The following is a 26,998-nucleotide window of genomic DNA, read 5'->3' as shown; positions in this document are numbered from 1 at the left end:
GAGTGCAGTGGCCAGGTGGTAGCGTAAGCCTTCAGGAGTGCAGGTAGGAAGGAGTTGTTCTGTCATGAACTTGTAGGCGATTGTAAGAGCTTTGAATTTGATACGAGCATCAACTGGTAGCCAATGGAGCTCAATGAGCAGCGGGGTGACATGTGCCCATTTTGGCTGGTTGAAGACCAGACGTGCTGCTGCATTCTGAATCATCTGTAGTGGTTTTACTACACATGCCGGGAGGCCAGTTAGTATGGCATTGCAGTAGTCGAGGCGTGAGATGACGACTGCTTGTATCAGGAGTTGGGTGGCCTGTTGCGTCAGAAATGGTTGAATATTTCTGATGTTATAAAGCGCGAAGCTGCAGGATCGAGTAACCGAGGCCACATGGTGTGTGAAGGAGAGCCGGTCATCAACCATAACACCCAGGTTCCTAGCAACCTTTGTCGGTGAGAGAGAGAGAGAGTCGATGGTTATAGAGAAGTGATCCCAGGAGGAGAGGGACTTAGTGGGAGCAATGTAGCGAATCTGCAGTTATGTTCAGTTTTTACTGAATGTTAAATGCACTGCTGTGTTTGGTGTATGAGTCGGGCGCATGATTGGGGGACAGAAGGGGAGATACAGGGCGGGAGAGCGTAGGGTCTGTGTGTGTGTGTGTGTGTGAGAGGGGGCTTGTTGTGAGAGTGTGTGTTCAGCCTGAGTTCTATGGTCAGGGGCGTAGCAGTAAATTCTGAGCCCTGTACGCTCTCAATGTCAGTGGGCCCCTATCCATGCCAGAATACAGGAACATGAGCGGGGAAAAAAAACAGGATTTTCATGGGCCCATGGCTAGGATTAGCTTGTTAGCGCTAGCTTTTTGTACTTTTAGCATGGTTGCGGCCAACAGCAACCAATTATTCCTAGTTCAGCAATAAAGCTACTTTTCCAACACGTCCAGCCACAAGCTACAATATTTTTCCACAATTGTCATGCAAGATGCAACTTCTTTCCTTTTTATCTGTTTCCAGGTGTGATATTAATATTGCCCACACGTTATTTGCTACAGTTAAACACATGCTTGGAACTAATTTATTTACCCAGAATTTTGAAAAGGTGCCAATGATTTTGTCTGGCCTACAAAATATGTGCAATATTTGCTTTTCCCCAACCAATATTGTATTATATACTTCTAGTGCTTCAAACATATTTATATGATGTTTCAAAACCAAATAACATTAGTAAATGACTCAAAAGTGTCCACAGAGTGTCCAAAGTGTGAAACTACCTGCACTCAAACTAAAGCTAGGTATGGTGCGCACTACTTTATATAGTTTTTATTTTAGTGCACATTTCTACTAAGTACTTATTTTATTTAGACTAAAAGGTTTACATTTTTGTATACAGTTTTCGTTGTGTGTCCTAAATAAAAGTGTTTTTTTCTCATGATTTTGTGAAATAACTGGAATATTATCATAATATATGTTGTTATTATAAGCAGCTGAAAATAAATATCTAGTTTAGTAAATCAGTTTTGTTATTAGTTGGAATATTATTGGCCATACTGGTCCTGATCAAAATACTGAAAGGTTATGACTGTCTGACTGTTTTTAGTAATCTACATGTATCCTAGACGTCTGATTATGAAGAAAAATAACTCCGCTTGATGCTCTCCATGTATTTTGTCAAAATAATAAGCCATGTAATGAACTACCATCAATATTCTTATGCTTTCAACTCATATACACTCTAGTCTAACTATGTTTAAAAAGATATCTTAGGTGTGAATATATTTAAAGTCTATGCATAAAAACTTGTGCTTAGAGTAAAAGAGCTCATAGCATGTGACTGTTTGATATAATTACTGTGTTATATGAGCTGTAGGAGGAACTGACAAAAACAGAGAGAAAAAAAAACACTAATGCAGGCTATGGTTCTAAGCGTTAAAACAGCATTTTGCTAAATATATTAAACAAAATATTTCCTTGCATAGTAATTGCTTAGATTAAAGGAAAAATGCATATCTACAAGTCTAAGTAAAAAAAACAAGCCACCTCTAACCATTGGTGTACTGGTTTTTAGTCAAGGTTATTACCATGGGATATTAACACATGACTGAGAGGGCTGGTGCAAGACTACAAAGGACCACTGTGTGGCTTTATTTAGAAAGTGAATTAAAGGATAGATCTGATAGACCTCTGGCTCAACAGAATGAACTCAATCCACAATGAGAAAGTGGAGATCACTGACTTTTGCTATGAATATTTAAATGGATCTTGTCCAAAATTTGTCTATCCTCTTGTTTTGAAGGTGCCGCTTTATTTGTTCTTTGGTTCAGTGGTGATTTTAACAGTATTTGGTAATCTGTTTGTCATTATAACTGTTGTTCATTTTAAGCAGCTTCACATGCCAACTAACTTCCTCGTTCTGTCTCTGGCTGTAACTGATCTGCTGCTGGGGGCACTTTATATGCCACTGTTTATGGTACAGTTTGTAGAGACTTGCTGGTATTTAGGGACTGTATTCTGTAAAATACACAACAGTGTTGTGATCATGTTGGCCACTGCTTCTATTATAAATCTGTCTTTTATTTCCATTGACAGATACTATGCTGTGTGTCATCCCCTGCTGTATCACAGTAAAATCACTTCCTCTGTCTCATTAATTATGATTATCATCTGCTGGACTTTTTCAGGAGCAATTGGGTTTATGATAATATTTCTAGAGCTGAATATTCTGGGTATTGAAGAGTTTTATTATGAGAATGTTGCATGTGAGGGAGGTTGTGTGTTGTTTCAAAGTGCAGCATCGAGCACTGCTTCCTCTGCCTTTTCCTTCTACATCCCAGGCGTTGTGATGCTCAGTATTTATATGAAGATTTTCTGTGTTGCAAAAAAGCAAGCAAAGTCTATTCAGGACTCAAAATGTAAAACCAATATAAAATCAGTGTTGAGCAAAGAAGAGAAAAAAGCCACTAAAACTCTGGCTGTGGTTTTAGGTGTATTTCTGTCACTTTGGACTCCATTTTTTATCTGCAATGTCTTGAGTCCTTTCATAGGTTATACAATTCCTGGAGTTTTAATGGATATGTTAGCTTGGACTGGATTTATGAACTCGACTTTTAACCCTATTGTTTATGCTTTCTTCTACAAGTGGTTTAGAAAAGCATTCAGGATGATTATATCAGGTCAAATATTTCAGCCAGGGTCTTCAAGAACAAACTTGTTTTCACACTGAAAAAACAGGACCCACAACTCATAGCAAAACCTGTCTGAAATTAAACTAAGCTTTGCACTTACATACATTGCATAATATTACATTTATGTTAAATTTTATGGATTCAAGTATTTTAGCTTTCTTTGACACATTTAGTTGAGAAAAAATGTGAAAATGTACTGTAGCAAGTCATGTTTAATTACTTTTGTAACTCATGTACAATGAATTAAGATGTTTTTGGAAGTTTCGAGCCAGTTTCTAACCTTGTTTAAGTTTAAACTCACTGAACCATTTGTCAGCTAAAATGTCATACTGAGTTCTTTTGTTTTACCAAGATTAGGCATGTAATTAATTAGCCAAAATGTTAAATGACAAAACTCGATATTTAATTGTAAAATACTTTCTAAATTTGCTTCTTTTCCACTTATCAGAACAATTGTATGTAAAACACCCACTTTGCTTAGTCTTGGTACTATCTAAACAAACAACAAACATGGGCTGGGTAATCAGATTTGTTTAAACATAACTGGTTGAGGCATTTTGAGAAACCTATATCTAAATGCTGTAATTGATGGATTTTTTGTTTCGCTTGCTTGATGGTTGCTGCAATGTAAATCATGTTCTGCAATAAATTATTGACAAAAAACAAATAATAAATACATTAACGTTACTATTAGAAGCAAGTATTTGTTACAATTAATTAACAAGAAAAGATCACATTAAGCATGTCACCCACCTACAAGTTTATGCTTGCATTACCAAGATGAGTTTATCTTTAGTTAATCTTAATATTATACTTATATAGCAAAATCAGTCTTGCTTTCTGAGGTCAGCTGATCGTATCATAGTCTTGAAACATAGGAAATTTGGAGGAGCCAATAAAACAAAACTTTACTGTGGACCTTAATCTGTTTTACTAACTGGGTTTTTGGAGTTTTGTGTGAAATGTCAAAGTTGCATTTTTTTTTACAGATTTTTTGTGCTGTTCTAGTAAACACAATGAAAATATACATGTATATAACAAAACATCTGTAATTGCAACTATTTCCTAGCAGAAATACAAAAATGTCAAAAATAAAAATAAAAATAAGGAGTGCCAAAGTTTTCAGCCACGACTGTATTTTACACATTTTATTTCAGGGTGGGTAATCTTTAAGTTTAAAACAGCTTTTTGCTAAACTGAATATTTCCTTGCACAGTAATTGCTTAGATGAAAGGAAAAATGCATATCTACTACAAGTCATACAAAAAAAAAAAAAAAAACAAGCCACCTCTTAACCATTGGTGTACTAGTTTTCAGTTGAGATTATTACCATGGGATATTAACACATGACTGAGAGGGCTGGTGCAAGACTATAAAGGACCACTGTGTGGCTTTATTTAGAAAGTGAATTAAAGGATAGATCTGATAGACCTCTGGCTCAACAGAATGAATTCAAGCCACACAGAGAAAGTGGAGATTACTGATTTTTGCTATGAATATTTAAATGGATCTTGTCCAAAATTCGTCTATCCTCTGTTTTTGAAGGTGACACTTTATTTGTTCTTTGGTTCAGTGGTGATTTTAACAGTATTTGGTAATCTGTTTGTCATTATAACTGTTGTTCATTTTAAGCAGCTTCACATGCCAACTAACTTCCTCGTTCTGTCTCTGGCTGTAACTGATCTGCTGCTGGGGGCACTTTATATGCCACTGTTTATGGTACAGTTTGTAGAGACTTGCTGGTATTTAGGGACTGTATACTGTAAGATACACCACAGTGTTGTGATCATGTTGGCCACTGCTTCTATTATAAATCTGTCTTTTATTTCCATTGACAGATATTACGCTGTCTGTCACCCCCTGCTGTATCACAGTAAAATCACTTCCTCTGTCTCATTAATAATGATTGTCTTCTGCTGGACTTTCTCTGGAGCAATTGGGTTTATTATAATATTTCTAGAGCTGAATATTCTGGGTGTTGAAGAGTTTTACTATGAGAATATTGTGTGTGAAGGGGGTTGTGTGATGTTTCAAAGTGCAGCATCGAGCACTGCTTCCTCTGCCTTTTCCTTCTACATCCCAGGTGTTGTGATGCTCAGTATTTATATGAAGATATTTCGTGTTGCAAAAAAGCAAGCAAAGTCTATTCAGGACTCAAAATGTAAAACCAATATAAAATCAGTGTTGAGCAAAGAAGAGAAAAAAGCCACTAAAACTCTGGCTGTGGTTTTAGGTGTATTTCTCTCACTTTGGACTCCATTTTTCATCTGCAATGTCATGAGTCCTTTCATAGGTTATGCAATTCCTCCAGTTTCAATGGATATGTTAGCTTGGACTGGATTTATGAATTCTACTTGTAATCCTATTGTTTATGCTTTCTTCTACAAATGGTTTAGAAAAGCATTCAGGATTATTATATCAGGTCAAATATTTCAGCCAGGGTCTTCAAGAACAAACTTGTTTTCACACTGAAAAAAACAGGACCCACAACTCATAGCAAAACCTGTCTGAAATTAAACTAAGCTTTGCACTTATTTTTATTGCATAATATTACATTTATGTTAAATTTTATAGATTAATTTAGGTTTTCTTTGACACATTTAGTTGGGTAAAAACATGTACTGTGGCAAGTCATTACTTACTTTTGTAACTCATGTACAATGAATTAAGCTGTTTTTTTAAAAAGATGTTTTTGGATGTTTCGAGCCAATTTTTATTTTGTTTTAACAGAATTATTCATATCATTAGTAAGCCATTTTTTAAATAAAAAGTTGTTATTTAAATGTAAAATACTTTCTATGATATCAATAATTAATAATGTTCAGGTGACATTTTTTCGGAGGTGTTTGAAACTACAAGTTTTTATATTTCTTTCTTTTTCACTTTTCACTTTTTAGAACAATTGTATGTAAAACACCCACTTTGCTTAGTCTGGGTACTATATAAACACACAACAAACATGGGCTGGTAATCAGATTTGTATAAACATAACTGGTTGAGGCATTTTGAGAAACCCATATCTAAATGCTGTAATTAATTATTATATAAAAACAAAACTTTACTGTGGACCTTAAACTGTTTTACTAACTGGATTTTATTCTTAGAGGTAGAACTTTGGTCAAAGGTTAGTTAGAAAAAGAGACCCTATGGGGTAAAAGCTCTTGGCCACAATCTTGTGGTCTCTCAGACCACAGATTACTGTTTGTTAAAGTTTTGCTTTGCTAGCATTGGGCAGTGCTAGTCTCTCCATGCTTACAGTGGAGTTATAAACCTATTTGATAGATGGGGTTTTACTTCAGGATGTTGCAATGTATTGCAGGAGCCAGAGACCAGGGTGTGAATTACGGGGGGGGTTTGGGGGGTCAGACCCCCCTATTAAAACAGTAGTTTGGGGGGGGGGGGGGGGGGGGTCAAAACATTTTAATTTATTTCTTACATACAATGTTAAATGCTACAAAAACAATGCAGTATCTATGGCTAGAAGAATACTGTAATACAATTTCAACCCCCCCCTAAAGTGGATCATAACATCCCATGTTAATAAGCTTCCTCTCGTTTATCTGCCTGCTGGCTCATTATTGGTCAGGTGGCTTGTTTCTAAGTTAAGGTGCGCACGCTGGTCAAGCTATAGAATTACGTGCAGGTAGCGCTATCCACTTAGCTTTTTTAAATATGCACTTTAAACACACTTTTCCTTACATAAACAACTCACATGAATTTGCTATCCCACCTTAAATGTTGCTAATTTACCATTCCACCTTAAATTCTCCTGTCGCGACACACAGGCTTCAGGCTGTAGTAGATACGCTTTTAAGGTGGAACAGAACATTCATTTAATATTGTAGTCCCAGTGTCAAACTATGTGGATGAAATGGGACAAAATCCTTATCTACAGGGATTTTCAGTTACATTGCTATTTTCTATTTATTTAGAATTAAATAACAAATGATTCCTGTGGGAGAGATCCTGTAGAATATTAAATAAAATGTAATGGCAAGAAAGCTGATGAAAGATAACAGCCAGTAGCATTGTGTGTGTTTTTGCAGGATTAACTGTGGATTTTGCTGTATAATATATTATTTATGGCTATAAATGTTATGGTGTGGTATGTGATAGTAACGCTTTGTAAAGTGGGTAAACCAAACAATACTCGGAACAGGTGTGTGTGAAGTGTCCTTAAAAACTGCAGGTAATCAGTATTGGGGGCTTCCTGGAGGAAGCAGGTGAGGTGTCACGTGATCGGGTGTGTGTTTGATGTCAGCGGGTGGTGCGTTTTGGGTAGTGTAGTTGTTTAACTGAAATCCTCCGTTAGAGCTGTGTGTGGGAGAAACAGGAGGGCCTCTACAGATAACCAGACTCGATCCCCGTGTTCGTACTGGGGGTATTACCTTGGTGTCTGTCAGACTGCTCCTTGTATTTACGCAACCTGCTGGTGAGTTTCCTCCCACACCTGCTCGCTCTGCTTCATCCAGTCCTCCACCGCAGGTACGCCGGAAGACACGGCTGTCCATGGAGCTAACGGAGGTTGGTACCCCAGAACGCAGTTAGTGAGGGAGTTTTGTGCAATTTCAGCCCATATAAGGAACTGTGACCAGTCAGTAGGATGTTTAAAATAGTATAGATGAAGAAACTTGCCTAATTCTTGATTAACGTGTTCGCACTGACCGTTACTAGTGGGATGAAACCTGGTGGTCAGGCTGACATGTACACTCAAATGCTCAAAAATTGATTTTCAAACTCGCGATAAACTGTGGTCCACGATCAGAGAGAATATCTTCAGGAATGCCAAAATAAATAGTCTGTGCAGTCTGGAAAGCAGTGGATAAAGCTGAGATGCGTTATCCGGGGAACTGAAAACCTAGGATAATGCATCCACCTTAGTGTTGCGAGTACCAGGGTGAAACATAATTAAAAAGTCAAAACCAGAGAAAAACAGAGACCAACACGCTTGATGAGGGTTGAGCCGTTTAGCAGTGCTCTATAAGTACTCTAGGTTCTTGTGTTCAGTGAGAACCGTGTACGGGTGCGCGGCCCCGTCCAGCCAGTGACGCCACTCCTCGAGAGCCAGTTTTACAGCTGGTAGCTCCCTATCCTCTATGGCGTAGTTACCCTCCGCAGATGACATCTTCTGCGAAAAGAAGGCAATGAGATGAAGCTTAGGCGGAGACCCACTACGCTGAGAGAGAACAGCCCCCACCCTGGTTTTAGATGCGTCGACCTCGACCACAAAAAGGAGCTCGGGTTTGGGATGCGCGAAAATGGGAGCAGATACAAACGCAGCTTTTAGTTTATTTAAGGCTTGGTCAGCCTCAGGAGACCATTTGAGAACCTTAGTAGCCCCTTTGGTTGACGCAGTAAGTGTAGCGGCTATACCACTGAAATAAAATGCCTATAAAAATTAGCGAAGCCTAAAAACACAGATACTCTTTAATAGACTGAGGAACGGGCCAATTAGTTCAGCACTGACTTTATTGTCATCCACAAGGACACCCTGTGAACTGATTACGTAGCTGAGAAATGCAACCTGTTGGAGGTGGAACTCGCACTTCAGCAAAAGGGTTGTTCTCTAATAACCGCTGGAGAACTGAGCGAACATGCAAAATGTGAGACTCAAGATCGGAGGAATAAATCAAAATGTCATCTATAAAAAGGACTACGTGTTTGCCAATCATGTCACGAAAAATGTCGTTCACAAACAACTGGAAGACTGCTGGGGCGTTTGCGAGACCGAAACTCAAAGCTAAATATTTGTAGTGCCCATTGGTGGTAGTGAAGGGAGTCTTCCACTCATCACCTTCACGGAAACGAATAAGGTTGTACGCGATACGGAGATCTAATTTCGTACTTGGCTTCACATAACTGTTCTAGTGCGCATGGAATGAGAGGTAGCGGATACGCAAACTTCTTAGATATCTCATTGAGACCACGGTAGTCAATGCAGGGTCTTAATCCCCTGTCTTTCTTCTTTAGGAAGAAGAACCCTGAGCCGACAGGAAGATGAAACCCTGCACGAGCACTTCTTTAACGTATTCTGCCATAGCCTTCTCTTCATGGAGTGTGAGAGGATATACCCTAACTTTGGGTTGAGTGGCACCTTTGACTAGGTCTATAGCACAATCATAAAGACGGTGCGGAGTTAGCTTAGTGGGATTGGATTTACTGAAAACTTCGGAAAAATCAGAAGGGATCACAGGAGTTTCTACAGCTTTGGGGCTCTCTATAGAGGTGGACTGTAAGGCTAAACTCTCTAAAGCTAAATAGTTTTCATGGCAGTAAGATGACCAAACCGTAATATCTCCGTCAGTCCAGGAAACCACAGGATCATGGATCTTGATCACAGGGTGTTCGGTGCACGGGAGCAAAAACAGAGGCAGTTCTTCGTGGTGGAGAGCGCTGGCTTGCAATGTAACAGGGAGAGTCTGAAGAGTCACCGGCTTGGAGCGCACCGACCTCCCATCCACCGCGTGGATCGAGATGGGGTGGCGAAGTTCTTGTGTGGGAAGTCCATGTTCTTTAACCAAGTCCAAGCTGATTATGTTCCCCTCCGACCCGGAGCGCTGAGACAGAGAACAAACCAGTGGGTGACGTAATTTTAACAGGTAACGTGAAACACCAAGATTTGTAACTTGAAGTAGAATTTCCCAGGGCTGGAACCTTCACGGGTCAGATCAGGAGACCACACTTAGCTTTGCGATGACCAGCCTCCCCACAGTATAGGCACAAATAGAAACGAATGCGGCGTTGGCGTTACGCTGGAGACAACCTGGACCTCTGGATGTCCATGGGTTCCGGTGCAGGTGGAGAAGAATTCTCAGGAGAATCAGATGAGACGTGAAGATGTGCCACAGAAGAGGATCGCGAGCAGAGGTTGGTCTTGGGTCAGCGAGAGAGCAGCTGGTCCAGTCGGATGGAGAGAGAGATTAGCTGATCCAAGGAAAGGTAATCATCCTTACATGCTAAATCTCTCAGTACCTCAGAATTAAGTCAATTTTTAAACAGATGATAAAGCCAATTTTAGCTTTATCCGTAGCAGGCGGAGAGTTGCTGAAATACCCAGAACACTGTAGAAGAAATCCGCTGCTTTTCTCCGGATCACCATCAAAAATCTCTGGTTTGCACACAGGAAAGCCGTATACAGAGCTAGAGCTGGGCATGCTAGTGTTAGCTACAGGGCTCGCGTTAGCTACAGCTAAGCCCTTGAGGTGCTCAAGAATACTGGAGAACTGCTGCTGCTGGTTAGCTTGCTGGCTAGTTAACTCAGTCACGGCTTGGGTAACATAATAAAATAATTTTACTCTGGGTTGTATATTTCACGAAATATTAGCCAAAACCCATAATGCTGCTCTATAGCGCCTCCATCAGACCTACTAGAGTCCCTTTACTTGAGTGCAGAACTTCACAACTCCTCTATTTAGTCTTCAAGTTTCGTCTTCGGATGGCTTATGATTTGGGCTCCATAATCATTTTCACAGTAAAAAAAAAAAAAAAATTAAAATTCTAGCACCTAAAAACAAGGTCACCTAAGAATATGAGCAATTCCAATAGGGTTCCTAATAAACATGTATATAACAAAACGTGCAATTGCAACCATTTCCTAGAAGAAATACTACATTTTCTGAAGAAAAATAAAAATTAAGGAGTGCCAACATTTTCGGCTATGACTGTATGCTACACATTTTATTTCAGGGTGGGTAATCTATAAGTTTAAAACAGCATTTTGTTAAACTGAATGTATATAGTTGTAATAGTAATTGTTTAGATGCCAGGGAAAATAAAGTATCTACTTTAAATCTAGTCTTCAAGATTATTACCATGGGATATAAACACATGACTGAGAGGGCATTGGGAAGACATCTGCACTGATGCAAGACTATAAAGAACCACTGTGTGGCTTTATTTAGAAAGTGAATTAAAGGATAGATCTGATAGACCTCTGGCTCAACAGAATGAATTCAAGCCACACAGAGAAAGTGGAGATTACTGCTTATTGCTATGAATATTTAAACGGATCTTGTCCAAAATTCGTCTATCCTCTGTTTTTGAAGGTGACACTTTATTTGTTCTTTGGTTCAGTGGTGATTTTAACAGTATTTGGTAATCTGTTTGTCATTATAACTGTTGTTCATTTTAAGCAGCTTCACATGCCAACTAACTTCCTCGTTCTGTCTCTGGCTGTAACTGATCTGCTGCTGGGGGCACTTTTTATGCCACTGTTTATGGTTCAGTTTGTAGAGACTTGCTGGTATTTAGGGACTGTATTCTGTAAAATACACTGCAGTGTTGCCATTATGTTATGTTCTGCTTCCATTATAAACCTGTCTTTCATTTCCATTGACAGATATTTTGCTGTGTGTCATCCCCTGCTTTATCACAGTAAAATCACTTCCTCTGTCTCATTAATAATGATTGTTATCTGCTGGAGTGTCTCGGCTGCAGCCGGATTTGTAATAATATTTTTAGAGCTGAATATTCTGGGTGTTGAAGAGTTTTATTATAAGAATGTTGCATGTGAGGGAGGTTGTGTGTTGTTTCAAAGTGTAGCATCAAGCACTGCTTCCTCTGCCTTTTCCTTCTACATCCCAGGCGTTGTGATGCTCAGTATATATATGAAAATATTCCGTGTTGCAAAAAAGCAAGCAAAGTCTATTCAGGACTCAAAATGTAAAAACAATATAAAATCAGTGTTGAGCAAAGAAGAGAAAAAAGCCACTAAAACTCTGGCTGTGGTTTTAGGTGTATTTCTGTCCCTTTGGACTCCATCTTTTATTTGCAATGTCTTGAGTCCTTTCATTCCTTCTAAAATTCCTCTAGTTTTAATAAATATGTTAGCTTGGATCGGATTTATGAATTCTACTTGTAACCCTATTGTTTATGCTTTCTTCTACAAGTGGTTTAGAAAAGCTTTCAGGATGATTATATCAGGTCAAATATTTCAGACAGGGTCTTCAAGAACAAACTTGTTTTCACACTAAAAAAAGGAACCACGACTCATGCACTTACTTACTTTGCATAATATTGAATTTATGTTAAATTTTATGGATTTAAAATTCAAGCTAGGTTTTCTTTGACACATTTAGTTGAGAAAAAATGCACAATGATTTACAATGTTTTTGGATGTTTTGAGCCAATTTTTCTAGTATAATAGTCATTAAACTAAGTTTCTAACCTTGTTTAATTTTAAACTCACTGAACCTGTTGTCAGCTAAAATGTTAATTTGTTTTAACAAAATTATGCATATACTTTGTCAATTTTTAAAATGAAAAGTCATTCAAATGAAAAAATACTTGCTATGATATTGATAATTTATAATGGTCAAATGTTCAAAACATCCACTTTGCTGGGTACCATCTTAACATTGGATGGATAATCTTAACAGTGGATGGATAATCAGATTTGTATAAACCTAACTCCTTAAGACATTTTGAGAAATTAAAACCTCATATCTAAATGCTGTAATTGATGGAATTTGTGTTTCACTTGGTTGAAGTTTGCTGCAATCTAAATTATGTTCTGCACTAAATTACTAACCAATAATAATAAACTCATTACAGTTAATATTAGAAGCAAGTATTTGTTACAATTAATCACCAAAGAAAAGATAAAGATGCACATAAATCATGCCATCGACCTACAATTTATTCTTGCATATCCCAAAAAATTATTAATCTTTAATTAAGCTCAATATTATACTTATACAGCAAAATCAGTTTTCTGAGGTCAGCTGATCATATCATAGTCTTGAAACATGAAGTTAACACAAAGGGAATGTTGGAGGAAAATAATAAAAACAAAACTTAACTGTGGACCTTAAACTGGATTTCATTCTGAGAAATAGAAGTTTGGTCAAAGATCAATTAGAAAAAGAGACACTATAGGGGAAAAATCTCTTGGCCACAATCTTGCAGTCTCTCCAGACCACAAATTAAGGTGCTTGACCAGACCATAGGCTTAAAAATTCCACTGAAGGCACCCAATTCATGACCACATGTCTCTTAGCTGGGCCCATCCTCAGTTAAACCTTGGATACAATACCTTATCAAGGTGGACCAATTGATGAAGAAAGGTAGAATTATATAGCATTTATATCTACTAATTCTCCAGAAAAAGCAGGATCACTATAACTATTAATTTTGTTAAATGTTTACCGGCAAATTAAGCCTAAACCTGTGTCGTCCCAAGCTTGTTATTTGTGGGTGTGTTCAAGGCCGCTGCACTGTTGCACATGGGCATCCATTGTGTTGCTGATTAGCACAGTGGGTAACCAAGCAGACTAACTTTTTAGCAATCAGTGACTTTTATACACATTTTTATTTTCTCAAAATTGTTCCTGAATTTGTGCAGAGAAACATTAGAATAAGTGGCTAAGCCTCTCTGTCATGCATCGAACCTTGCTGCTGAATCATATGTTCAGAAAGGACTAGCTGGAGACTTTGACCTCCTGTGCCCGTGACTGGTCAGAAGAAATTGTTCATTGAATCAGTAAAATAATGTTTCAACGAATAACAATTATTCTGCACCTCCAAGAACTCTTTCAAGAAGCTGATGAAATTATTCCAGGTGACTCTACCTCATGAAGACACGTGTTCCTGTGTAGCTTTATTGTCTTCAGCCCTGTTTAGAGCTGCTTGCTACGCAGGACAAGGTGGCCTGTCCAAAGCTCATCTCTCTCAAACCCAGATGGCTCACCGTGGCGACCAGGCATCTTCAAATGTGGTCAGACTTACAAGTGGGAATAAACTAAAGTTTGCATGTTGGAACATCCAAACCATGTGTAACCCTTTTAAGGTGAACAGTAGAGTAGGTATAATTAACTGTGATATTAAATATATAACAGTAGAGATATATAATAATTTCAATTGGGCCGATCAGATAGAACTAGATACGACTACAGAGCCAGGGCAACCAAAACCATTTGAGACCACACTGGACTACTGAAAATATGTTTAGAAAAAGAAAGTATTCCATTTAATACAAATATAAATTCAATTTAACATATAAAACAGTTTACCCTGGTAATTGTAAGAAATATAAAAAAACAAAACAAAATAGTGCACTTGTACAAGTCACTTTCAGAGATTGAAATGAAAGAATTCTGGGACTAGAATGTTCTTTAAGTGTTCTCAGTTCAGTTGTATGTGTGTTTCAAATATCAGTCCACGTCCACAAAAGGAACGGATGTAGGATCCTGCGATTGGGAAAATGCACAGTTATCCTACTGCACTCCAAGGTGAATTGTGTGAGTGTCCGGGGGGACATGGAATCAGGATTCAGTTCAGTTCACGTTCACATTCACGGCATGCCATACAGGTTCCTGGTTCGAAAAGTTGGGCATGGCTCGCCATCCAACTCACAGGAATTCAGTATTCAAACGTCACCCCTCTCAAAAAACCTGACCTATGGTACACATAGGGTTAGAAATAGAAACTTACCTTTAACTTCATTTAACAATTACACGTATTTACTCAATTCCTGAGCAACTTTAAACTGTAATAATTATTTACGGCATAATGTCCCGTAAAGAGCTTAACATTTACGCAAAATAGCTCAATTAAACCTACTAATCAACTAATATAAGGCTGCAGCTAGTGGCTACACTGGCTGAGCTGAGCCTGCAATGTTTTACATTTAGCGACAGAAATACTCGACGAAACAATAGAAATATGACAAACAATAAGATAACAACTCACAAATTACATGTTTAGCTAACCTCCTAACAGGGGGATAGTTCCCATTTTCCCTAAATATAAGGATTTGAGATCGCTAAAACAGAGTTAACAGTCAGTATATATCAATTAAATTTTCCGTAGAGGTTAGCATTGTAGCTAGTTAGCTTAGCACAATTAATGGGACTTTCCCATAGCGATTAGCATCTTAGTTAGTTAGCTTAGCACTGATTATATACATTGCTTACCAATGCAGGGATATTACTGCTCATTTTCACGGTGTAGACGGCGCAGAGGCTCTACTTTCAGCTCACAGTATGTATTTCTAGGTATTAAGACTTTTATTAACTTTTACTCTGTTTTATTTCAGACCAAGCTGGAGATATCTGACCTGTGTGCTCCCTTTAACACTACTGCCGCCCACTGTGGTGAAAAATACAGCGAACAACTGGTTCATGACAATTTTATATAACTTATTTAAATATAAATAATATAAATAGCTACTGACTTATTTACTTATTTATTAATTAGTCTGGGTTACACATGCTTAATGGAGCCGACGGTAGATGACCAGAGTGAAGATCTGCTCTAGTTGCCCGTGAACTGAATTGGCTTGACATTGCTGCGGTCAGTGAAGTCCGCCTCGCTGAAGAGGGTAGCCGGAAAGAACATGGCGCTGGATACACCCTATATTGGTCAGGCAAATCAAAGACAGAGAGACTTTCAGGTGTTGGCTTCATGATCAGAGGCTCCATTGGCTCTAGGCACTGATCTAACTAGAGGTCACTCGAACCGCAGTATTTCCCTGCATCTCCCTCTCCAAGGCAACCATAACATTGTGCCTACTCTCCAAGCACATCCAGCAGACAAGGATAAACTCTACTCTGACCTGCAAAATGTCCTGCTGCAGGTGCCTGCTATAGATAAAGTCATCCTCCTTGGTGACTTTAATGCAAGATTGGGCTGGAATTTAGAATCATGGAAGGGAATCTTGGCAGACACAGCGTTGGAAACTGTAATGACAATGGTCACCTCCTGTTAGAATTCTGCGCAGAGCAGCAACTTGTCATTACCAACACCATCTTTCAACAAAAGAATAGCCTGAAGACAACATGGATGCATCCCCGACCTTCACCTCAAAGATTACATCCTGGTGAGACAGCGGGACCATAGGGATTTCTTGCAGACCCGTGTGATGCCCAGCGCTGAGTGCCAATCCGATTAGAGCTTAGATCGGGCCTAAAAAATTGGATCCGACCCAGCCCAAGCCCGTGCACGTTCTGCCCGAGCCTGACCCAACCCGAACCATAAACTGTCATTTTGAGCCCGAGCCCGACCCATAAACTGGCTGTTTTCGGGCTGTTTGAATGAGCGAAATATGTTCAGAATTATGTTAATTAACACTGTAACATAGAAGCATAGAACTATTATTTAATTTAAATGATTACACACAGTGCTGCAAGTTCACGTGCGAGAGAGAGAGAGAGAGATTTGCGTGTTCTGGTGTATGCGCTACTCTCAGGTAAAGGTTCTCACACACTATATCTCCTGTTTCTATTTTATTTCCTCATGCTCATATTCGTTTTTGTTAACAATAATAATTGGTTACTTAGCAACATTGTGATTATCACACCAGAGCTTTATTTAAAAATAAAAATATAATTAAAAAACAGATGCCTACATCTCAGACTATTTTCTGGAGCCGACCTGACCCGGCCCGAGGAATGTGGTGGGAACTCTCGGCCCGTCAGGTCGGGTTCGGGCCGACAATCTAAGCTTTAAATCAGATCACCACCTCGCCGCTGCAGACTCAACCTACAAGTTAAATCAAAGTCAGTGAAAAGGCATGCACACCAGAAGAAGTTCAAATTCAGTCGCCTTCAGTCGGCCGATGTGAAAACAGAATTCCAAGCAAAATTGTAATCCAAGCTTGAAGAGGACAGATGTACAGGAGCACAGGATGTAGTCCCTGAGGAACTAGGGTACAATTAAAGACCTCCATCCTGCAGACGTCCATAGAAGTTCTTGGCTGCACCTCAAAGAAGAACCAGGGTTGGATTGATGAAAATGATCAAGAGATCCAGGTGCTATTGACAAACAAAAAGGATCAGCTCACCAAGTTAACCTTTCTCAACCATCCTGTCACACAATGAAAGTAGCCTTCTGTCACACTTGCAGCAAACTTGATATATGTATAAGTAGTAAGTTGCTTTCTTTCAGCAAAACATATGTTAGAAGAAAAATAACTTTTCACTTTCCACAAAAAAAAAATAGTTTCAGTGAAATAAAAATGAGAAACAATAAAATATATATATATATATATAATTAAATTATTTAATAAATTACTGAATAAATTGAAAAATAAAAGCGCCGTAAAAAAAAGTATTTGTTCTCCTAACAGTTATTGTTGCTGTAAGAAAGCAATCATTACAGTTGCTTTTTTTATCAAAGCTTTTTAGATTAAATTAAATTGAATATTAATTTGCATTAGTCTGACATGAATCTGTTTTTGTGTTATATAAGAATATGTTTTTTACTCAAGAGTATTACCATATGACTGTGGGTGTTGCTTCTTCTGACAGGCTGGAAGAGTATAAATCTCTGTGGATCCGTCCACTGTGTAAAGGAGGTGCTCTTTTAATATGTTTTAAAAATGCAGCATAACTATAGAGAGTTAGTTTGTATAGACTTTTTAATGCGTTGGATGTGTTGCATGGATAGATTGAAATATTCTCTTTTTTTAGTTTTTTTTTTCTGTGGTGTTAAAATATAGAATCTGAGCTTTTCTCAGTGGGCTGTGCGTGAGTAAGTAATGTGTATATGTATGTCTATATGAGTAATGTGTACGAGTAAGAAATAATTGATAAATATTAACAATTTTTTTTGTGAATCAACTATTTTATCATTTTAATATGTTTTCAGGTTGTATTACAGAAAAAAAATACTAGAATCTGGACTTCAGCATGAACTCAAGCCACACGCAGATAGACATCACTCCTCTGTGCTATGAATTTGTAAATGGATCTTGCCCGAAGGTTGTCTATCCAATGTTTTTGAGAGTGTTACTTTACTTGTTCTTTGGTTCGGTGGTGATTTTAACCATTTTTGGAAACCTTTTTGTCATCATAACTATTGTTCATTTTAAGCAGCTGCACATGCCAACTAATTATCTTGTTCTGTCTCTGGCAGTAACTGATCTGCTCCTGGGTGGATTTTTTATGCCTCCTAACATGCTACACTTTGTGGAGAGCTGCTGGTATTTTGGCACTTTATTGTGTAAAGTACACAGCAGCCTTGCCATTATGTTGTCCACTGCTTCCATTATAAACCTGTCTTTTATATCTATTGACAGATATTATGCTGTGTGTCATCCCCTGCTGTATCACAGTAAAATCACCCCTTTAGTCACAGTGATCATGATTATCATCTGCTGGAGTGTTTCGGCTGCAGCTGGGTTTGGAATAATATTTCTAGAGCTAAATATTCTGGGTGTTGAGGAGTTTTACTATGAGAATATTGCGTGTGAAGGAGGCTGTGTGATGTTTGAAAGTCCACCAGCAACTATTGCTTCAGCTATTCTTTCCTTTTATTTCCCAGGTGTCGTGATGCTCAGTATATATATGAAAATATTCCGTGTTGCTCAAAAGCAAGCAAAGTCTATTCAGGACGCAAAATGTACAAAAAACAATATAAAAACAATGTTAAACAAAGAGCAGAGAAAAGCCACCAAAACTCTGGCTGTGATTTTGGGTGTATTTCTCTCACTTTGGACACCGTTTTTTGTCTGTTATATCACCAAACCTTTTGTTGCATACTCAGTTCCTCCAGTAGTGTTTGACACACTTGCTTGGATTGGAATTATGAATTCTACTTGTAATCCTATTGTTTATGCTTTCTTCTACAAGTGGTTTAGAAAAGCATTCCGGATCATTTTATCGGGTAAAATATTTCAGCCCGGGTCTTCAAGAATGAATCTGTTTTCAAACTGAAAAATTAAGCCTAATTAAGCTAATTGCGTGAAATTAAAGAAAACTTCACTTAAAACACTGCACATTCTTCTTGCAAAAAGCATGCAAAAAGGTACATGTCAACTGAACAGAGATATACTGTACTCCTTCGCCTTTGTTAATATTTGTAAAGTATATTATCTGTTGGCGACTTATATAATGTGTTAATTTCACAGACTTGATAGATCTGTAGTTATTATAGCTGAAGGCCTATAATTTTTTTTTTTGTAAACATAAACTAAAAAAAAATCAACAAATAAAAATAGCGTATTTGTCATTTTGGACATGATTTTTTTCTGTTGTTTGGTGTGGACTTTAAAGGGTGTTACTTGTAATAATGCTGGTAATTACAAACATACAAATTGATAAGGTATTTTTTCCTTCTTAGAGGAAATGTGTACCTGTGAGGAAAAATCCTGCTTAAGCAAATATCTTGTAGAATATATACATTTCATATAGAAGACCCATTGAACGCACCACACATTTGGTTTAACTTTATTTGTTTCTGAACTCCAAAAAAAAAAAAAAAAAACAGTTATTTATATATTATATATTATTTTCTTTATTGCTGTAAAAATTGTTTGTTTTTTGGTACCATATATTTATGGTTTATCACAACAAAGAGAGAACAGGTATACACAGATAATGTACATCAAGCATAGCATTTTGCAAAAGCATAAATGGTTTGCAACATATTTATTTAAACTGCTTGTAAGTGTGTTGTGAATGAGCTGAACTGACCAAACACTTGTGCTGTGCACACAAAGCTTGCCCAGCTAACAAAATCATGTAGCAAAAATCTAGTTAAAATTTATTGTAAAGGGATAGATTGGGGTATTTAGAGATTTACTTTAGCAAAAATATTATTTGAACAGAAAATATACTGCATGAGTTTATGCTTGGTTATTTAAAAACACTTATTTACAGTAAGTTAAGATTTTATGGATTTTACAAAAATCATCTGAAGCATGTTAGTAATCTCTTTTTCATTAGGGGTAGAATTTGTCAATTTCTCCCAAAAAAAAAAACAGTTATAATATTATTTATTTCATAACAGTTATAAAAATGTTATTAAATCTCCTTGTTTCTATCTGAACAAGCAAACATTGACTGTGGCCGAGATATTTTTGAACATGAAAACCACCACATTTAATTATGTTGTGGCTGGGATCTGTGCTTTATTTATATGTGGCAATTATTATTTGTCCTGACATAAATTACTGATTAAAAATAAAATTAAAATGACTCTATAGTTATGAACATAAGCAAGTTTTTTTATGACAATAAAAACATCCAAAAAGATAAATAAGGTGCAATAAGCACATTGAGCATGTCAATTAAATAATTATTGAAGCATAGAAATAGTGTCCCATCTTAGTAGTTAAGTTGTATGTTCTGAGGTTACCTGATCAAATTGAAGATATGCTCAGCAGACAAAAGGAGCAGGGGTTTAATGAGTTGTTATGGAGGTTCTTAGGGAGTGTGGAGGGCAAGGGCTGTTAATGGTTGTGCTTCCAGGATAAGGGTTGAGGAACACTGCTCTAGCATTTAAATTCACAGTATGACTGAATATAATGAAAGATTACTGATCTACTGTTCGAATTCTGATGTATCTGGCGTGATACGTCATGAAGAAGAAAAGGAGATCCAGTCCAAAAATTGTAGTTCCGTCAGATTTTATTCAAAGAATCTTCTGAGCAAAACAGTTTTTTTGGATACATCAAAAATAAGTAAAAAAATTATTAAAAATGAATTGAAATTAAAAAGGTGAAAATAAGAGGAAAACCCCAAAGGTGAGAGAAAGTTGAGGTTTCCAGAGTTCTCGGCTGTCTGACCAGGACTTCCCGCTCTCTAGTGCAACCAGGGAGAAGCTCACCCCTGCCCAACTCAACTCCTCACTAAACAGTCCAGGCTAATAAGTACAGACAAGGACCTGGGGCCTTAGTCCAATCGTGTGTGTGGGAAGTCGCTTCACCCCACACCGGATCTTCACACATGTACAAAAGTCTTGTCTCCGCTGGGAACAAAACCACAGTATCTCTGGACACCTGTGAAATAAATCATGCTGAGTTGCAAAAAAAAAAAACAGCCTTGTGCGTTAAGCACAAAGACACAATATACTTGAATCATCAGATATAATGCTAAATGCTTGAATAACATATTGATTAAGTAAAATGCTGATTTATTTACACACAGATTAACCCTTTAAACACTGAACAATGAACATAGTAAGGCAAAACTCCTCCATATTCTTACAATAATTACTTCCACCTCATTTTCAAACTTTGACCACCAGAATCCACAATTTTAACAACTAGCTCTAGCTATCTGTTGTACAGAGCAATCTGCCTCTACAGTAATCAGACTCATTGTAGAGCCTCATAACAGTTGTTAGGAATGATATTGTATGAGAGCAGTTTGCCACTGAAGGAATAATAATATACCAGTGTAGTGTGCAGCTGGTGAGAGGTGTTGTTCAAGATGGCTACCAACTCAAAGGGTCCAGATTGATTTTTACAACAGTGGCAGGCTCTTTTCAATTTGTTCAAATTAATTTTGTTGATATTGTTGCCCTAGATAACAACAGCATAGAAAATTACAACAGCCTCCCCAGCAGGCAAGGTCACTTTGACATTGGATTTGAATGTTGGACAGACCTTACATTTAAGCTGGAAAATGAAAATCAGATTGACATCAAGATCCAATGTTGTGTAGACATTGAATTATGGTTAGTTCTCAAAGTCACATATTACTCAAAAATGTTGGTGATCAAAGTAGAAGCTTTCTCACTGTGTCAAGCAGCATTATCAATGTCACTTGTGAATTCTACCAAACACTTGAAAAGTTGAGCTGAAAGGCAAATGGTGCTCAGATGTCCAACAAATGGTAGTAACCCACCGGTCCAGAACAGGAAAAGAGGCCAGCGCTTACCTCCAAAGCCAGCTTTGACCATTATTTCCCAGAATGGTAAAGCAGAGTTCAATCTGTCATAGAAAAAAACGTTATGAGAAATATGAAAGTGTCATGCTAGCAAAAAAATGGGCCAATCGTCAAATCTAAATCAAAGAGCAAGAAAAACAGAGCTGCAGTGGAAGTAGCGGGTGATAGAAAGCTGGTTATAATCTTGATACCATGTTTGCCAGGCAGAGCATTTCCAGACTGAATAAAAACCTGGTACTGGAGCCAAAAACCCAACACCACCCAATGGTCTTACAGTCCATCTACAGTTCCTTTCCAAAGGAAATGAAACTTTGGGAAAGTGATTTGGCCTGGCTTCCAAGAAAATCTTGAATGGAAGATCACTCTCCTTCCAGCAGACCCCACAATTATAAAATTTACACCAAACTAGTGCAACAGGAAGCCCAAAAGAACGTCCCAAGAGGCTGCCACACTCAATGTATCCCCAGTCTTGACATCATCAGCAGAAAATTATATGAGCAACACCAACAGCACAATCGAAGTAGGTAAGAGACTGGAGACCAAATTGACATTGGTATTAGACATTATGTTGATGTTTAATTTTTTGTCATCTGACCTCATGACCAACGTTCAATCAGATTTCAATGTCTTTTGACATCAGCATGAGTTTGAGTAGCCAGAATGGCTACACAGTATAAGTGTGGCAGTTCCATTCCAGGTTTGCAGTACAACTAAGTAGCTTTATGTTCCAAACACCTTCACATCTCCTCCAGCAAAAGTGACTGTTGTCTTACTGTACTGGTCAGGTCACTGTCCACAAGCTCCAAGACAAAAAACAGAGAGCATAGTCATGATACAGATCAGGGTCAAAACCAGAGAGACAGCAGAAGAACGCAGTATAAACAAAGAAAAAAGGGCAAAACTAAAAACAAATCAGTTGAGAATTAATGGAAACATTAGCTCTGAAAGACATATTTCGGTTAGGAGTATTACCATGGGATAACTATGATGATGGTGTTAAAAGGGCGGTATTTTATGATATGCAGTGTAGGAAGAGTATATCTGGATCACTTGTTCAGTTTAAAGGTGAAATCTGATGGGGAGCTCTTTTACCCATCCCATGCATAAAAATATCTAAAATATGTTCATAGATTTGTATGTTTCCAGGATGTATTGCTGAAAATCATAACATCTTCTCAACAGGACTCAGCAATGGACTCAATCCAAGCTCAGACAGTGAACATCACTCCTCTTTGCTATGAATTTATAAATGGATCTTGTCCGAAGTTTGTCTATCCACTGGTTTTGAAGGTGCCACTTTACTTGTTCTTCAGTTCAGTGGTGATTTTAACAGTTTTTGGAAACTTATTTGTTATCATAACCATTTTTCATTTCAAGCAGCTTCACTTGTCAACTAATTACCTTGTTCTGTCTCTGGCTGTAACTGATCTGCTGCTGGGTGCATTTTATATGCCTCCATGTATGGTACAATCTGTGGAAACTTGCTGGTATTTGGGTAATTTATTCTGTAAAATTTATAACAGTAGTAGTATCATGTTGTGCACTGCTTCAATTATAAACTTGTCTTTAATATCCATTGACCGATACTATGCTGTGTGTCATCCCCTGCTGTATCACAGTAAAATCACCCCCTTTTCCACAGCAGTCATGATCTCCATCTGCTGGAGTGTCTCTATTATAGCCGGATTTGGAATAATATTCCTGGAGCTGAATATTCTAGGTATTGAAGAGTTTTACTATGAAAATGTTGCATGTGAAGGAGGTTGTGTGTTGTTTGAAAGTCCAGCTGCAACTATTGCTTCAGCAGTTCTTTCTTTTTATTTGCCAGGTGTTGTGATGCTCAATATATATGTAAAGATATTCCGCATTGCGCAAAATCAAGTAAAATCTATTCAGCACTTAAAATGTAAAAACAATATAAAATCGATGTTAAACAAAGAAGAGAGAAAAGCCACCAAAACTCTGGCTGTGATTTTGGGAGTATTTCTTTCCCTTTGGACACCATTTTTTGTCTGTTATATAATCAAACCTTTCACTGCTTACTCATTTCCACCAGTTTTGATTGATATGTTTGCATGGATTGGACTTATGAATTCTACTTGCAACCCAATTGTGTATGCTTTCTTCTACAAGTGGTTTAGAAAAGCCTTTAGGATTATTTTATCAGGGCAAATATTTCAGACAGGATCTTCAAGAATGAATCTGTTATCACACTGAAAACATAAAAATGTTTTACCTTTTAGACTTTATCATAAGATGGTATGCATTTTACATAAAATAATTGTCAATTACAAAATTAAAACCTGAATGGGCGTCAACAACCAACATACAAAAGTTCTGATAATAAAATAATTTGACACATTTGTGATACGTTGTTCAACTGCATAATTGTTTGCAGCTATGCTCTTATAATGTTGGATCCCTTTATCAATTAGGACAATAGATTAAACAAAGTAAACTGTGTGTTTTCAAAAAGAAAATGGGTTTTAATAAGAAATTCTTCCTTAGAATTAATGCCGAATAAGGCCTGATGTCTTGTAAAAGTCTTTTTCACTTAAGATTTAAATTCTCAAACATTTATATTTACAAAAGAAAATATCTAATTAAAATGATTTGATAGTATATTTATTTAAATTGTAATGCCTTTTTGTTATTTTACCACAGGAAAAAGCATCTGCCGAATGAAATGCAATGTAATGTAATGGTAATTACAAATGACTGTTTTTTTTAAGCTGTCAGGAAAAATTACCTAGGTTTCAAAATCCATAATTATGAATGAGAAATCTAACTTGTACCCTTTAAAGGGTTTGTCCTGTCCTAAATGACTGACTATTTTTTATCCAAACTGTATTTTTCTATTTTCATTTTAGCCAAAATATATTTTGACCTGGGAGTAAAAATGCCAAATTATGTTTAATTATACACTCCTTGAAATACAAGTGTCAAACTGCCAGAATATTTTTGAGAGATCAGACCATGCAGTCAGAAACATAAATATGGTATGTTAGGGAAATGTTTGAATGCAATGGCAGTATTAAACTAAGCAATGTACTATTATTCTTTATCGGAAAACTGGAAAAAGTACAGGGTTTAATGCTGAGCGATTATCATTCACATCCTTACATGTTACTAAAGCACTGTGGTAAATAAAGATTTACAGCTTTGTATGTAAGTTATGTATGCCAAACACACAAGTAAAAACGTTTTGAGTCTTAATACAATGGCTACTTTGGGAGAATATCACACATGTAGCTCCTCATCCAGCTTATAAATATAGCTGAATGCTATAGCTGGTCATGGGGAGTAGGCCTTGTGTGTCATGGGGAGGACAAACACTGTAGATATAACACTATCTGTGGTTATAAAACTACTATTTCAGAGTTAAAAGTTGTGAAAATGAGATTATGCTAAGCTGTGTAATGCAGTTGTGGGCCCTCTCAGTGATGGAAATTAGCTAACAAAAGTTGAGACAAAAATGTTCACCTACTTAACGTACACTTTTTTTTGCATTTCCCTCTATTGTGGCAAAAATACAACGGTAGCTGTGAAAACAGCATCTAAATATAAATTACACACTTACTATTTATACATCCAAGAACAAACTAAAAATTAATTCAGTAGTATTTATATATTTCTAAATTTATATTTATATAATGTTCCAGTGTGTATTTTTTCCTATTAAGTCTAGGTTCTAATTTGAACTGTTAGAAGGGATTCCACATAACAAAATACTTTCTGGTTCTACTACAGACCTAGTCCTAGCCCACACAATCTGCAAAAATGTAATGGGCTACATTAGATATTACATAAAATTGTTTATTTATTATAAATATTTTACCATTAGTTCTACAATTTACAGTTCACTGTAGTTTTAGGTCAGACTGCAATTGCTTAAAATAAACAATCTTCCTCTTTAAGCGTGTTTCTTGACTCTTTCTCTTCTGTAAAAAAGAAAACCTACACCAGCTCATAGTCTGTGTTTTTAGGGCCAGGCAAGAATTAGACAAGTGCAAATAAAATAAAGAGACATTATTGAAAAGGGACTAGCCAAAAGCGTGGTAAACACCAGGCACGGTAAAAACCAAAATACCAAAACAAAAGTCAGCAAACACACCAAGAGTAGTAAGCTAGCCCAGGTCAAAATACAACAAGGCAGTATCAGTGAGCAAGGCTTAAATTGTAGTAAATATATAGAAAAAAAAGAGTCATACACAGGCAAGAAAAATGCTTTGTAAGTGCATGGGAGGAACCAGAACAAATACTTGGCGAGATGTGTGTGTGTGGTGAATTGTTGCAAGAAAAAGTATGTGAATCCTTTGGGATTACTTGTATTTCTGCATAAATTGTCATTAAATGTGTTTTGATCTTCATCTAAGTCACAACAATAGACAAACACAGTCTGCTTAAACTAATACCGCACAAAAAATATATATGTTTGCATGGTTGAACCCCTATGCTAATGACTTTTCTAAGAGCTAATTGGAGCTAGGAGTCAGCCAACCTGGAGTCCAATCAATGTATTGAGATTGGATATGTTGTTTAAAGCTGTCCTGCCCTATAAAAACACACACCAGTTTTGAGTTTGCTGTTCTTAAGAAGCATTGCTGGAGGTTAATCATGCCTCTCACAAAAGAGCTCTCAGAAGACCTATGTTCAAGAATTGTTGACTTGCATAAAGCTGGATAGGGTTACAAAAGTATCTCTAAAAGTCTTGATGTTCATGTGTCCACGCACTGTTGCTACTCTCCCTAGGCGTGGGCATCCTGTAAAGATGACTGCAAGAGCACAGCGTAGAATGATTAATGAGGTGAGGAAGAATCCTATAGTGTCAGCTAAAGACTTGCATATGCTAATATTTTTGATGACAAATCTACAATAAGGAAAATGTTGAACAAGAAGGGAGTTCATGGGAGGACACCACAGAGAAAGCCACTGCTGTCCAAAAAAAAACATTGCTGCACATTTGAAGTTTGCAAAAGACCATGCAGATATTCCACATCACTACTGGCAAAATATACTGTGGACAGATGAAACCAAAATTGAGTTGTTTGGAAATAACACATAACGCTGTGGAGAAAAAAGGCACAGCACACTATCATCAAAACCTCATTCCAACTGTGGTCCAAATATGGTGGAGGGGGCATTATGATTTGGGGCTGCTTTGCTGCCTCTGCCAACTGAAGCTCATCAGAGGATGGATAATGCAACAGGACAACGCCCC

At 37.3% G+C, this 26,998-nt stretch overlaps 6 protein-coding genes across 6 annotated transcripts in view; all 6 read left to right on the top strand.

Annotated features, from left to right (window-relative positions):
- LOC125802521 (uncharacterized) overlaps nt 1-26,998 on the top strand; it is a 94,178-nt gene that overhangs the window by 23,523 nt on the left and 43,657 nt on the right. The gene's annotated exons all lie outside the window — the stretch shown is intronic.
- LOC111191893 (trace amine-associated receptor 1-like) lies at nt 2,178-3,349 on the top strand. Its single transcript, XM_049478525.1, has one exon. The coding sequence runs from the start codon at nt 2,179-2,181 to the stop codon at nt 3,202-3,204; it is 1,026 nt and encodes a 341-aa protein (XP_049334482.1). The 5' UTR covers nt 2,178; the 3' UTR covers nt 3,205-3,349.
- On the top strand, nt 4,613-5,675 carry LOC111191888 (trace amine-associated receptor 1-like). The gene has a single exon (XM_022667984.2). The coding sequence runs from the start codon at nt 4,613-4,615 to the stop codon at nt 5,636-5,638; it is 1,026 nt and encodes a 341-aa protein (XP_022523705.2). The 3' UTR covers nt 5,639-5,675.
- LOC103043276 (trace amine-associated receptor 1-like) lies at nt 11,055-12,138 on the top strand. The gene has a single exon (XM_022667974.2). It carries the CDS (start codon nt 11,113-11,115, stop codon nt 12,136-12,138), a length of 1,026 nt encoding a protein of 341 aa, XP_022523695.2. The 5' UTR covers nt 11,055-11,112.
- On the top strand, nt 17,759-18,977 carry LOC103042953 (trace amine-associated receptor 1-like). Its single transcript, XM_022667965.2, has one exon. The coding sequence runs from the start codon at nt 17,794-17,796 to the stop codon at nt 18,817-18,819; it is 1,026 nt and encodes a 341-aa protein (XP_022523686.1). The 5' UTR covers nt 17,759-17,793; the 3' UTR covers nt 18,820-18,977.
- LOC103042647 (trace amine-associated receptor 1-like) lies at nt 22,969-25,168 on the top strand. Its single transcript, XM_007259693.3, has one exon. It carries the CDS (start codon nt 22,969-22,971, stop codon nt 23,992-23,994), a length of 1,026 nt encoding a protein of 341 aa, XP_007259755.3. The 3' UTR covers nt 23,995-25,168.

The sequence above is a fragment of the Astyanax mexicanus genome, chromosome 1 (genome assembly GCF_023375975.1).
Source record: "Astyanax mexicanus isolate ESR-SI-001 chromosome 1, AstMex3_surface, whole genome shotgun sequence".
Taxonomy (NCBI): Eukaryota; Metazoa; Chordata; class Actinopteri; order Characiformes; family Acestrorhamphidae; genus Astyanax; species Astyanax mexicanus.
The sequence above is the reverse complement of the archived record's forward strand: the minus strand, read 5'-3'. Positions and strand labels throughout refer to the sequence as shown.